General features: G+C 38.4%; 1 protein-coding gene across 3 annotated transcripts in view; it reads left to right on the forward strand.

Moving 5' to 3' along the window:
• Positions 1–14,141, forward strand: part of MAPK14 (mitogen-activated protein kinase 14) — a 73,818-nt gene that overhangs the window by 33,543 nt on the left and 26,134 nt on the right. For all 3 annotated transcript variants that reach the window (XM_029944818.1, XM_029944817.1, XM_029944816.1), the window contains exons 3-6: positions 138–196; positions 12,283–12,394; positions 13,109–13,138; positions 13,477–13,524. In XM_029944818.1, the coding sequence (XP_029800678.1) occupies positions 138–196; positions 12,283–12,394; positions 13,109–13,138; positions 13,477–13,524 (249 nt within the window). The remainder of the gene's footprint in view (positions 1–137; positions 197–12,282; positions 12,395–13,108; positions 13,139–13,476; positions 13,525–14,141) is intronic.

Consider the following 14,141-nt stretch of genomic DNA (forward strand, 5'->3'; position numbering starts at 1 on the left):
AGTTAAATGTGTGATATTATGGTGTTACTGAACTGAGATAGTAGGAGTTGAATTTAGTTCCTATTAAAATGACTAAGACCTGATGGGTACTATAGTTCTGTATTTATCTACAGCATGATTTTTCTATTTTCTCATAGGTGATTGGTCTGTTGGATGTTTTTACACCTGCAAGGTCTCTGGAGGAATTCAATGATGTGTGAGTGAACCTTTTGCATTTGCCTTCCTTAGCGAGATGATGAGTAGCAGCCTATTTCTATTCATAAACTATTCAGCAGGAAACAGACTTCAAAGATTTTTTATTCCTGCCACCCAGTTCTTCTAGGGGACGGGGATGGGTACAGAGATGATACATTACGTGTGGCACAAATCTGCATGGGAGGGGTCGGTGCCGAAACTCCTGCTTTGTTCAAGGGTCAACTATATATTAGTATTTTCATCATTTCAGGCACATTGTGAAGATTCAGTGGTGAGTCCTTGCAGAGTTCCATGGGAAGGAGTTTTGACTATGACTTTTGTTCCCAAATTGCCTGTCCCCATTTTTAAAGAGACGCCTTTACACTTTACATCCTTAAATGTACATCAAGAAATGTAAGCAGGCCCTGGTTCCATAGAGGTTCTTTCCTCTTTTTTGTTCCACTTGCACTTGGAAATGATACTAGACTTTCATGCTCTTCTTTGAAGAACTGGATTTCTGTCCTGGGACAAGGGGTGGGCCTCATGTATGGAAAAAGGTGATGAATCGTGCTGATTCTCCCAGTTGTGACACTCTCTATTGTGTCAGCCTGTGACACTCCCCCACCCCCGGCCCCAAAAAAACAGAGCCTGAGATTCTCAGGAACCAGCAGTCAGGTTTGGGGAGATGAAACAGGAGAGAAAGCTGCTATGAGGATACTTATTTAGGAGGTCACTACTGTGGGGAATTGGGCTGAAAACTGCCAGGATCTTCTAGGAAGCAGTTTGAATACACCTTAGATGGGGAACATTATCCCCGGCCCCTGACCCTATTGGCAAGGGTTGTTCCATGGGGCACTAATGCCCTCAATGCCCTGGTTGCACATATGTGAGTTCCAGATAAATTCCAGCAGGTGTTCTTGTGCAGGGAGCGATTGTAGCTTTGCCAGTATCTGAATTAGCACACTTCCCTCCCATCCCTAATTCATAGATATACTCTACCATAAGCAAGAAGGAACACCTTAAATTCCAGCTTTTTTGAGATATAATTGACATAGAACATTGTGTAAGTTGGATTCTGATTTTTTTTAAGTTTATTGAGAGAGAGAGAGAGAGTCCCAAGCAGGCTCTGTGTTGCTGGCACAGAGCCCAACGCAGGGCTCAAACTCATGAACCGCAAGATTATGACCTGAGCCAAAACCAAGAGTCAGATGCTTAACTGACTGAGCCAACAAGGCGCTCCAGGTTCTGATTATGGTAAAACCTTGGATTGAGAGTAACTTGTTCTGCAAGTGTTCTGCACAACAAGCAAACATTTCTAATACACTTTAACTTGCTACACAAGTAATGTCTTACAATACAAATAATACATGATGCCAAACATCACATGATCACAACTGAGCCAATGGTTCTTGAGATTCGCTTTCATATACAAGTGCTTTGGATTATAAGCATGTTTCTGGAAAGAACTGTGCTCACAAACCAAAGTTTTACTGTATTTATAAACAAGAATGGAGTTCATCTCTTAGGAGCAAATCTCAGGACCACTTGTTGAATATTTGCTGAGCAGAGTGTTCGACAAAGCCTCAACCTTGACAAAATCAAAATCTTACTGGAGGGAATTTTAAAACCCATTTGTAACCAAGTTACGAATTGGCTGGATGACCTTGGACTAGTCACTTTGCCTTCCTGGGCCCTAGTAGTTCTCTAATTAGGCCTCCTAGGCAAATGATGAAAATTGGGGTGGTTGACTTCTGAAGTCTTTTTAATACTAGAGAATCTCTGAAAATAGAATGGTGAGCCTAAGTTTGCCTTAGGAAAATGTTTCATTGTTTATATTTCCAAGATATTTGTACCACTGAAAGTGATCTGAAAGTACCTGTCCAGGACCATGGTTATTTCGAGTTTTCCAAAGTCATTTCAGAATTTACATAAGAGACCAAATATCTTCACCTACAATTAATTGCAAGGTTTGCAAATTTAAGTACTTTTAGGGACAAATAACATAAATGAGGCTCAGCATTATGCAACTGGGAGTGGGGGATGTGTGGTAAAAAAAAAAAACTTCCTTAAAGCAGTCAAATTCACATTAAAACAAAACAAGCAAACAAATTAAAACCCACTATTCTGGCCAAGTCAAACACACTGAAGGCTAGAGTGGTTCTGTGGCCTGCCAGGTTTAGAGTAGGCTGTAATTTTGATCATGAATTTTTTGTGCTAATTAATAAAATCTCTGGTTACTTTTCATATTTACAGTTGAATTTTAATCATATGTTATATGTATTTGTGCCTTTTATATTGCAGTTAGCACTTTTCATCTATCATACAGTTCAAAGTTTTACTGAATTTTTAACTTCTTATTTAATAGGCATTCTGCACACTTCATTTGTAAGACTATACTTTTTTAAATTTAAATTTCATTTTAAAGTGATTTCTGCCCCCAACATAGGGCTCAAACTCACGATCCTGAGTCAAGAGTCACATACTTTACTGACTGAGCCAGCCAGGTGCCCCCTGCAAGTTTGTACTGTTGAGAAAGGAACAATAGGTAGTGAGTTTGGGTCATTAGGAAAGATGTGAATATAACAGAGAGAGATATTGTTTGGAAAATGTGGAGTTAAAAGATGAATATACGAAGTTCTTGAGTGCCATATGAGGTGGTTGACAGATGGCAAAATTTTGTAGATTGGTGATTGGGAGTCATTTGGACATTTCTGTTGGCTTCTTGATGATAATGTTCGGTAGGAGGTAGCCTATAGATGCATATGCAAGCTGCAAATATTTAGTTACCAGTAGAAATCCAAAAAAATTTTTTAAGGTGTTTATTTACTTATTTTGAGAGAGAGAGCATGCATGAGTGAGGGAGAGAGGTAGGAGAGAGAGAGAGAGAGAGAGAGAGAGAGAGAGAGAGAGACGGACAGACTCCCAAGCAGGCCCCACACTCAGTGCAGAGCCCAATGTGGGGCTCGATCTCACAACCATGAGATCATGATCTGAGCTGAAGTCAAGAGTAGGTCGCTTAACCAACTCAGCCACACAGTTGCCCCAGAAATCTAAAAATTTTAAATGGCACTGGCCACTTACTACTGAACCTAGCCCCTAGAGGAAGCTGCAACTTCGTGCAACAATATTGCCTTTTCTTAGGATGTCTGTCCTCTAATCAAGCTTAGTAGGCAATGAAGAATTTTTGGACTCTTAGTGGGAACTATTTCTTCAAATTTTAGGAAAATGAAATTGTCATGGTAAGTGGAGGGCAATCCCTCCCTACTATTTTCCGCTGCTGCATTTCCTTTTTTTTTTTTTTAACACCTTCACATTGCAGGTTTCTTATACCTGAGTTCCTTATCTCTGCTTAGTTCTTGAAGAGGAAATAGAAGTGGGGTTTTAGATTCTGCTGCGATCTAGTGGAAGACCTCAGTCAGCAACCACTGTTTTAGTGAAAACCAGTGTTCAGATTATCACCTAGTTTCGAGTTACACTTGATAAGAATGACTGTCAATCTAACAAGTGTAGCTTTTTATGTCATTGTAAAATAAAAAGCTGCTGAGCATACTGAATAGGTAAAGGGAGTTTCTGGATTTACATTTAATCTGATTTCATTCAGTATTTGAACACCCATCCTGTGCTAGGCACGGTACTTGTCTCTGGGGAATGTTACAGTAAATAAGAGAAGCATGATCTCTGACGATAGAGTTGAGACTCCTAATGGGAGAAAATAAAATTTTTAATAAACAATTGGCAGTGTGGTAGGTTCCAGAAGGCCTTACATGATTTGTTCCTGTGCACTCCCTTGACCACATCTAATATTCTTCCCACTTACTCTCTGCATTCCACCCACTCTGGCCTCTTTGTTCTTCCTTGAATATGGGCATCCACATTCCCAGTGGGACCTTTATCCTGGTTTCTAATGTTGGCCTGAACACTCTCCCCACATATCCACACGATTGGCTCCTTCATTTCTTTCAGGACCCACTCTTCACCAGAAGAGTCTCTTTTAGTCCCTTTCAGGTCTCTTCACCAGAAGCTTCCCCCACCCCCCCCATGGCTTCAGCCTACCTCCATCAGTGTCTACACCTTACTCTGCGTTGTTCTTAGCAGATTTTACCATCCTCTATTTGTTACTGTGTCTCTTCTCCCTCTGGCTTGTACGCTCTAGTACAGAGGGGAGTTTGTTTTCTTCCTTGTTGAAGAAAAGTGTCTCTTTAGTACCTAGAGGTTTCAGATGAGGAAACTGCAGTTGAGAGAGAAGAACTGAATTCTATAATACTACGTATGACATTGCATACATCTCAGGTCTTTTGGCTCTAAATGTATTTCTAATGACATTTTTCTTGATCCAGGGCTATGATTATTATTTGAAAGTCTGCTAACCTTCCTTATTGGGTTGATACTATGATCCATTCTGTGTAAGATGTCACAACTAAAGGACTTCCGGTTGCATGTGGTGCCTGTTATTAATGAGATGAAGCATGAGTCTTTGCCTAAAATAGCTAAAGGACCAAGTCAAATTTCTAGAAGCAGCATACAGGGTGTTGAGTGACCTCAGAATACAGGAGGAACTTAGTAGAGAACTCCTCTAAACAAAGTAATAATTGTGTGAAGAAACAGATAAATATAGATGGGCGTGGAGGTTGAAATTTATTCCAGACAAAGAAATGAAGAAAATGTGTAAAGTGTACAGAAAAAGAGATTTGATTGAATGGAGAATGTTAAAGGCGTTGATAGGTAAGCATTGATTTTTCTTTTGTATTTGGGTAAACACTGCGTAAGTAAATTTTGAGTGATTGACTTTTGTGGCAGAGAAGAGTTCTTTTCCTAATTTAGCAAAAAACCATTATCTGCTTGGAAATAATGCTTTCCTCCATCACTCTGAAAGAAATACCCAGCCTCATTGTTTGGGCTTACAGAAATACTTTCATTCTTTGCAGATAGGCTGAGCGCCCTAGATGGGTGGTACAGGAAGAGAAGCAGTCTGGGAGAAAGATGAAGGAGTTAAGTGTATCAACAGTTATATTTGCAACTTACTTCCTTCTCAGACAGGTCTGCTGAAATGAGGGTAGAGAGTCCGTGAAGCTCCTTGTAGCTGTCTTCGGTGACTTACATTTAATACCATTGAGTTTTTATCTGACACGGTCAATAAGATGTCCCCTTTTTCTCAGATGAGCTAATTTTAAAAGGTCAAGAAGCTTCAGCGTCTGGCTTAGAGTTTGGGCCCTTCAATAAATCTTTCCCTTCAATTAACTCCTTCCTAAGTCTGGGTTGGGACCCTCTTCTGTGTGTTTCTCTAGCACCATGATATTTTGTAGCTTTAATCATGCTCTCTTATGAGATTATATTTATAAATGCCTTCCTCTCATCTAAATTCTGTAACTCTTTTTCATCATTGCATCCCCAGTGCTCAGCAGTTAATATTTGTTGGTGGAGTGATTGAACAAATAACCTTGTGCTGTCTTGTTTATAACTGCTTGATGATCTAATTTTCCGGTGTATGCTCAGTATATTCTCTTTTGACTAGCTTTTCTGTTTTTATCCTATAATGTAGACCATATGGTAGAACATTGAGTCTAGGTTGATGGATGCAGACAATGTAGAGGGCACTTCTCAGTAATCTTTGCTTTAAATGAGGAATATAGTTTGTTGTGAAATAAGCTGGCTAAGTGATCTACGTGGCTGAAAAATGGTACCTTTACTCCTTACAGTAGAATCATACAAGATAAGATCTTTGGCGTAAGTATTTTAATAAGATGTGTTTTGCTTGTTCTTACTAGTAAGTCTGTATGTCTGTATGCATTGTCCTGGGTCATTAGATTCTGTTCAGTAGTAATTGCCTACTATCTAGATACTGTTCTAGTTTCTTTAGATACTACAGGGAACAAAAGTAATTTTGTCTTCCTTGAGCATTGTACAAATAGATAATAATAAACAATAATAATATGGACAATGCTATGAACAAAAAGAAAAGGTAGCATAGAAGGGGAATTAGGAGTGTGAGGGCAGGGTGTGAAATGTAGTTTTAAATGGGGTAGCCAGTAGCCTTCTCAGTGGGAAGGTGAATTTTGGAGCAAATATTTGTAGAAGTAGAGGAATTAGACTCACAGATATTCTAAGGGAAGAGCATTCCAGGCAGAAGAGCATTCTAAGCAGAAAGAGCAGCCAGTGCAAAGGTCCTGCGATAGGAGAGTCCGTTCTGAATTGGAATTGCAGCAAGGGGTCTCTGTGCCTGGAGTAAAGAGGCCAGTGTGGAGAGAAGCAGATGATGAGGTCAGAGAGATAATTGGGAACAGGGTACTGGATTATACGGCTTTATTGGCCATTGAGGGGATTTTTATCTTTATTCTAAATGAAAAGGAGAGAAGTGATATGATCTGGTTTTTATCTTTAAAAAAATTACTCTGCTGCTGTGTTGCAAATAGACTCTAGTGAGTCCCAAGGATCACTGGATATATTTCAGAGGCTTGTGGTTACAAATTGTCAATCCCTGTGATTATTTTAAATACTGTGTTTAAATATGGATGTTTTGGGGTATTTTTTGTTGGGGTTTTTTTGGTTTTGGTTTTTTTTTTTTTTTTGCCTTGTGATGATTGCTTTATCAAATAGGGCTAAAAGTAGTAGACATGCCAATCTGTAGATATAAGAGATTTTTTTTTCCCCATGTAGGTTTTTTTCTGATTGTATCATGCTTTAAAAAGAAAGGTAGAAGGGGAGGAGTCTTGACAATTGGGTGTTATCCAAGAAGTACGTAAATGGGGCACTGTCTAGAGGACTGAAAAACTCTTAATGTAGATTTCTGCCTTTTTGCTGGTACAGTAGACTTTACAAATGATCACTTTGAGAAATGGTGATTTGTGCTCCGTACATTTTGATTAAAGTTAAAGGAGAACACCTTCCAAGAAAAGGGAAGAACAAGATTTGAGTCAGGCCATGAAATTGTCTTCTCAATCTTTAGACTAATAAAGTCCTATTACTTAATTCATCTTTAAAGATGGGAGAAGTAGGGAAGGGAAGAGAAGGGCCCATGTCCCTCCACTGGCTGCAGCGTCTATGCTCACAGGTCACGTTTGCCCGGAATCCAGAGGCCTCCTCGGCCAAGGACTCCATAATGCTGGATACTTCCATCCTGATGTCCTTTGCCACATAGGCCTGGTCATTCTGTCCTACGTTATCTGTCTGCTCCAGGGGCTGCAGCTGCGATAGGGAGCCCTCAGCAGTCCAGGGAGGGACGATGCTGACTGGTCGAGCATCCTGGTTTGCTGACACACCAGTGGGTTTTTGTTTCTGGTCATTATTTCAGCTCCGGGTTTCCAGTCCAACAAGAGGCCTCTTATCAACAGCCGCGACCCTGCTGCCCAGCAGACCTCTTCCCGAACCTTCTGGATGTGGTTAACCACTGTTAAGCAGGGGGCTTTTTGAGCTGTAGATAGAGGGTGTTGAGGACACAGAGCTGAAGTGTAGACTCATTAAAGTTACCATGGAGAACTGCTCCGATATTCATCTCGATAGCCTTTGTTTAGGTGTAAATGCAACTGCATATGATGCTAAAATATGTTCTTTCTTCTCCCTGCCACGTGCAGGGGGTCCCTTGTAAGTTCAAGAGCACATTGTCTATCTTCGTCTGTGAAGTCACTTTATCAGTGTCTTTACAGATTGTTCAGTCCAAGGTTGTGTCACATCCCCGTCTCACCCTCTACCCGAAGGGAACTTGTCATTTGAATTTAAGATGCATCCTATTTTTTCCATATCATACCACTTGTGCCCCAGCTTCTTACTTAAAGAGAGAAATGGTTATATGGTCCTCATTCTTTGTGACTGGCTGAATTATAAATTATTGAAATAGGGTAGCTATAGCTCATCTTGTTATTTGAGGAAAAATATTCTCTTACCCTAAATGAATGTTTTTAATTTTGTCAAATGTTCCTTTTCTGGGGGAAAAAACCTTTTGACTTATTTCTTTGTCCAGTTAGGTTTGAGGAAACCATGTATTTTGGAATCCAGAGTAGACTTGGGTCCCAAGTCTATAGTAGTTAATTTCTTTGAAAAATCCATTATAGTTGTTCTACATTTGATTTTCCTTCCTAGCTTAAAAATAAACAAGGAGAGGAAAACAAAAGATGACAGAACTAGATAGCATTCCAGCTTTCTCAAGTCAAACCCTGTTTAATTTATATGAGGTATTATGAACACTGACAATAGTAGTCTTTACTAAAATGTAACTAAATTTGCTTCCCAGAGACAAATGCCACAGAAATGTGGTTATCCATGGTTGCTCCTTTTGGAATAGACTTATTTAAAATGTGTTCATCTACATTTTCTTCTCCCTCCCTTGTTCACCGTTTTAAAAGTTCATACCTCTTCCATAAACATTCTCTGCATGATGCTTGCTTTTGTCCACTGTTGGAAGATTTCTTTTGGAAACCTTTCTGTATATGTCAAGCTGGAATTTGACAATTGGTTGCTGTGGATTGGTCTTTGGGGTTTGTGGAGACAACACACAGTGATTAGGGTAGTTCCCACAAGACATTTCAGCCATGAATGCTTTCTAATTTATTTAATTGTAGCCTGGCAGCAATGCGCAATAGTTATTACTGTATAGACTGATTAACCTAATGTTTTGACAGTCTCGTTCTCTGTCTGGAAATTTTAGTGATAAAATAGATGTGGTCTCTGATGGGGACAGTGGCGGAAGATTCTAATTAAAAGCATGCTCTTTCTCACTCAGGCTGTGCACTCAGTGGTCATCTGGCTGTATAGGATTTCTTAGTCACTGGTAACCATTTAAACACCATAGCTACACTTGAAATGACTATGGTTGCATTGGTAATATTGCTTAGCATCTTTTGAACTAGAACAGACATATTAGAGAGTTAAGATTTTTAGGTTTTATTTCAAGACCAATTAAGAATAATTTTAAGAAGAATCATGTAGAACAGTGTTCTCTTTGTTTGCCCTTTCTCCTTAAAATTATTTTTATAAGTCAAGAGAATAATTCTTTTACGATCCAAAGTCATAAAACATAATTCTTTGCAAAACACTTATAAAATAGAAATTGGGTTCTCTCTTCCTCAACCTGAGTCTTGTAGTTTGTCATCATTGATATTAACGGGTATCACACCATTATACTAGATCTCCTGGGAGAAGTCCTCATTTCAAAATATCAACCAGTTATTGATAACATTCTCATATTTGTCAGATTATGTGTTAGTTGCAGCTAAAAAAAGATAGTGACTGTGATTAAGATGGAATATTGCTAGGCTTTTGCTAGCCTTCTTCTTTTGGAAGATAGGAAGTATTGAGAATTATTTTGGAAATTACCTGGAGATACTGCTTCCTTGATTATTGTGGCACTTAGAAAGCCTTTTTTTTTTTTTTTTTAAAGATCATTCTTTTGACTTAAATTTGAAGTTAACTGGAAGAAATTGGAGGCAGTATCTGCTGTGATTAAGACCACGGTCCTGGGGCACCTGTGTAGCTCAGTTGGTTAGGTGTCCGACTTCGGCTATGGTCATGATTTCATGGGTCTGTGGGTTCAAGCCCTGCATTGAGCTCTGTGCTGACAGCTCAGAGCCTGGAGCCTGCTTCTGATTCTGTGTCTCCCCCTCTCTCTCTGCCCCTCAGACCTTCCTTGCTTGTGCTCTGTCTCTGTCTCTCTCTCTCTCTCAAAAATAAACATTAAAAAAAAAAAAAGACCATGGTCCTGAGAGTGAACAGTTTTTGATTCAACTCCTGATATCACTCTTTTAACCTTAAGCAAGTTACATATACTTGTTCTGTCTCTGTTTCCTCATCAGTGAAATGGGAAGACTAGTGGGACTTACCTTACAGAGTTGCAAGGAAGAATGCATGAGACACAGGCCTGATAAGCAGTGCTCGACACAGAACAAGCACTGACTACATTGGTTATGTTGTGTTAAACTTGGAACATCTCTTAAAAGAGAACTACCTTTATGAAACCTTTCAAAAAGTCCAGTTTACTCTTTAAATTACATTTAGAGTCCGCCCTTTCCTCAAGGACTTGTAATTGTGCAACCTTAAAAAATATGAAATGTTAAAATCTTACTTTTACGTCTAGGCTGAGTTCTTTTGATCTTTGTGAAATTGGGAACTGACCATATCAGCCCAAAAGGGAAATTACAAACAGGAAAAAATTCAATTCCTCTTTAAGGAAAGAAAGTAATAATATAGTGGTGTGTGTGTGTGTGTGTGTGTGTGTGTGTGTGTGTGTGTGTGTTGTGTGAAGAGAGATCACATGCACATTTATACAATACAGTAATAGATTTCAGTTTGCTGGTCTGGTGTCTTTTCTCCTAAATTTATAAAATATAAAAATAGAAATGAAATGAAATCAGCATTTGTAATAGCTCAGCTGATATGCATTTTTATTCAGCCTCAGGAACAAGTAGTGATTCTTGCACAGTAGATGAAACCTAACTTGATTTTTAAAAATCCAGCCTTTTTACTGATCTGGTTTTTATGTTCCCATAGCTGTGTAATACAGTAATGAGTGGGTAAGGCATTGCATCTAGAATATTCGTGGTGAGCCTGTTGGACTTGAATGTAATCATTTCCCTAATCTTACTACGTAAGGTTAATAACCAGCACCACACCTGTGAGGAGAGGTTCTGGAATGCCCCATTTTGCTTATAGATAATTTTCTTCCTTCCTTTAAAGTAAATGCAGGAATTTTGTCAGTGAACAATATCCTTTTACCAGTGAATCCTGAAAAAGGAGAACTTTATTTGAAAGTTTAAAGATACTCCTATTTTAGAGCCTACAACTTGGTTTATAACGAGGTAAAAATAACAATGATAGATTTAAAAATCAAGATACTTTATTATGGCCATGTATTTAGTTACACTGTATATTTCTCACACAACTTTAAAAAAAACTGATACTAGCACATACAACATTTTGATTTTCATCTTTGCTTTTTTCTTGTCTCTTTCTTCAGAGAACCTAGGAAAAGATACATCTAGTAAGAATGAATATAGAAAGTTTTAGAATGATAGATGCATGTGGTAAAGTTAGGATAGGGGTGTTAACAATGAGCCCCACACGAGTAGTTACTAAGGTTTTGGCTTGTCACTGCCATACTCACTGTGTGGCCTCCCTTCCCCGGCTCTCCCTTCCCTTCCCTTGCCTTCCTTTCTGTACGGTTATCCCTATCACCTATTTCACCTATGCCCCTGCCCACCTCCCCTCTGGTAACCATCAGTCTGTTCTCTGTAGTTAAGAGTCTGCTTCTTGGTTCTCTCTCTCTCTCTCTATTTCTCTCTCTCTCTTTCTTTCCTTTGTTCATTTGTTTTCTTAAGTTCCACCTATGAGTGAAATTATATGGTATTTGTCTCTCTCTGACGGACTTATTTTGCTCAGCATGCACAGTTCTGTCTGTGCCATTGCACTGCGTATATACCACATATGGTCTATGTAATATTGCACTGTGTATATACCACATCTTTCTCTATTCATCATTCGATGGACACTTGGATTGCTTCCACACCTTGAATATTATAAATAATGCTGCTATAAACAGAGGGGTGTATGTATCCTTTTGAATTAGTGTTTTTTGTATTTTGAGGGTAAATACCCAATAGTGTGATTACTGGATTGTAGGGTGGTTCTATTTTTAATTTTTTGAAGAACCTCCATACTGGTTTCCATAGCAGCTATGCCAGTTTGCATTCCCACCAGTAGTGCGTGAGGGTTCCTTTTTTTCCACATCTTAACCAACACTTGTTTCTTGAGTTTTTTTACTTCAGCCATTCTGACAAATGTGAGGTGGTATCTCATTGTGATTTTGATTTTCATTTCCCTGATCATGAGTGATGTTGAGCATCTTTTCATGTGTCTGTTGGCCATCTGTGTGTCTTCATTGGGGAAATGTCTGTTCATGTCTTCTGCCCATTTTTAATTGGATTATTTGCTTTTTGGGTTGTATCAGTGCTTTATATGTTTTAGATACTACCTCTTTCTCAGGTATATCATTTGCAGATATCTTCTAGTCAGTAGATTGCCGTTTAGGTAATTGGCTTTTCATAAAAACCTCTAGAAGTCTTATGAAGATAAGAGCTTTCATAGGGTTTCTGGATTATTGTGTAACTCTCCGTTAATTCCTAGGTATCTGGTGACCCATCTCATGGGAGCAGACCTGAACAACATTGTGAAGTGTCAGAAGCTCACGGACGACCATGTTCAGTTCCTTATCTACCAGATTCTCCGAGGTCTCAAGGTATAGTCTCCCTTTCTCTACTCAGGGTTTAAGAGAAAGAAGAAGACGACAAAGAAGAAAATAAACCCCTTCCTTATGGAAAATCTCTAACACAAAATCACAAGTACAATTATAGTGTAATGAACCCCTGTGTTTACTCAGTGACCACAGCTACCGACGTATAGCCAATCTTGTTTCTTTTGTATCCCCAAGCCCTGGATTATTTTAAGACAAGTCCAGACATCATAGCATTCCACCCATAATAGATATTTAAGTAGGTATGTCTGAGAACTCAGGACTCTTCATTCATCTATGGAGTTGTAATAATCTCTTGATCTAATCTAATGTCTGGTCAGAGTCATGTTGAAACTTTAAAAACCTCCTCTAGGAGGCTAATTTATTTGTGGGAAGGGCAGGTAAGTAATGTTTTAAAATTAAAGCACCTTTGACATTGACATTTGACAGCTTTGAGTCCATAGTGAGCTCCAGAGCACTAGCCAGAAAACAGGTTGAAAGCTGTTTCACTCCTACTTCAACTCTAGGGGTAGAGTTGATGGTATAGAAATCATAGTTATGATAAATGTTCAGATTACTGACAATTGTTCTCATTTCTAATGCCACTATATTAAACTAGTAGTTCTTACTGATTCATGAAAATATACTTTAATGGTGGCATATGGCCATAAGAGATTGGAGATAAATTTTTGATTTAACTGATTTTTTTTTCTTTCACAGTATATACATTCAGCTGACATAATTCACAGGGTAATGTATTGTGATTTTGATTGAATTATTTGGGGAGGGGGTGCTGAAGTAGAGAGGACTGGCATGTGGCCAAGATCCTAATCTAACTAATCTAAACTTACTTTAGCCATTGAACTATTGATTATAACTTTAAGTTTAAACTGATTAAAGAAAGAAGATGTATAGTTTTTAGCTATTTAAGGCTAATTAGGATTAGGTAGTGACTGACTATAGATAGAGATCATTTATAGCTGGAGAAAGTCTTGCCTTTATGTTTGGATCTTCATCATTACCTGTGGGGAGAAAATCTACCATGAATACATAGAGTTGATCATGTCCTCTCTGGACTTGCTTCGTAGGACCTGAAACCTAGTAATCTAGCTGTGAATGAAGACTGTGAGCTGAAGGTAAGATGAAGACACAGTGGGAATTGTTTGTTTCCACTTGTAATTACATATTTGACTAACCAGGGGGACTTATGTGGTAAATGGGTTCATAAAATCATGACTTTTTATCTGAAAATTCACATTTTCCGTAGAAATATCAGAGTTTGGAGTTTGAATCACAGACTTAGTAAGTTTCAGTTTAAAGGACATTGAAGGTGGCGTCAGGTGTCTTATTTTCATTCAAAAATAAAGTTACATTGGAAATTTAATTTATTAGTTATAATAAAGGAAAACTATAGTCTGAATATTAAGTACCCCAAATCCTGAAGAGGTAATTACTAGATTAGTTTCCTAAGAGAAGAATGGCAAAAGTCACTCATTCAAAATAATTCAAAAAGGAGATAAATATAAATATAGAGAGCATGCGGCTTTGGAATAATTTTTCTCATTTTTAATCAGTCTTTTAAACATAGTTAAATATGATAAAAAGCATCATTTTTTAAATGTACACTTGACAAATTTATATATCCATTTAACCACCAGCACAATTAAAATAATACTTTGTCACTTCAAAAAGTTGTCTGTGCTCCTTCCTAGCCAGTCCCCACCCCTCTACCCCTACTCCTGGGCCACTAATC

This window comes from Suricata suricatta, chromosome 7, assembly GCF_006229205.1.
Source record: "Suricata suricatta isolate VVHF042 chromosome 7, meerkat_22Aug2017_6uvM2_HiC, whole genome shotgun sequence".
NCBI classification, from domain to species: Eukaryota; Metazoa; Chordata; class Mammalia; order Carnivora; family Herpestidae; genus Suricata; species Suricata suricatta.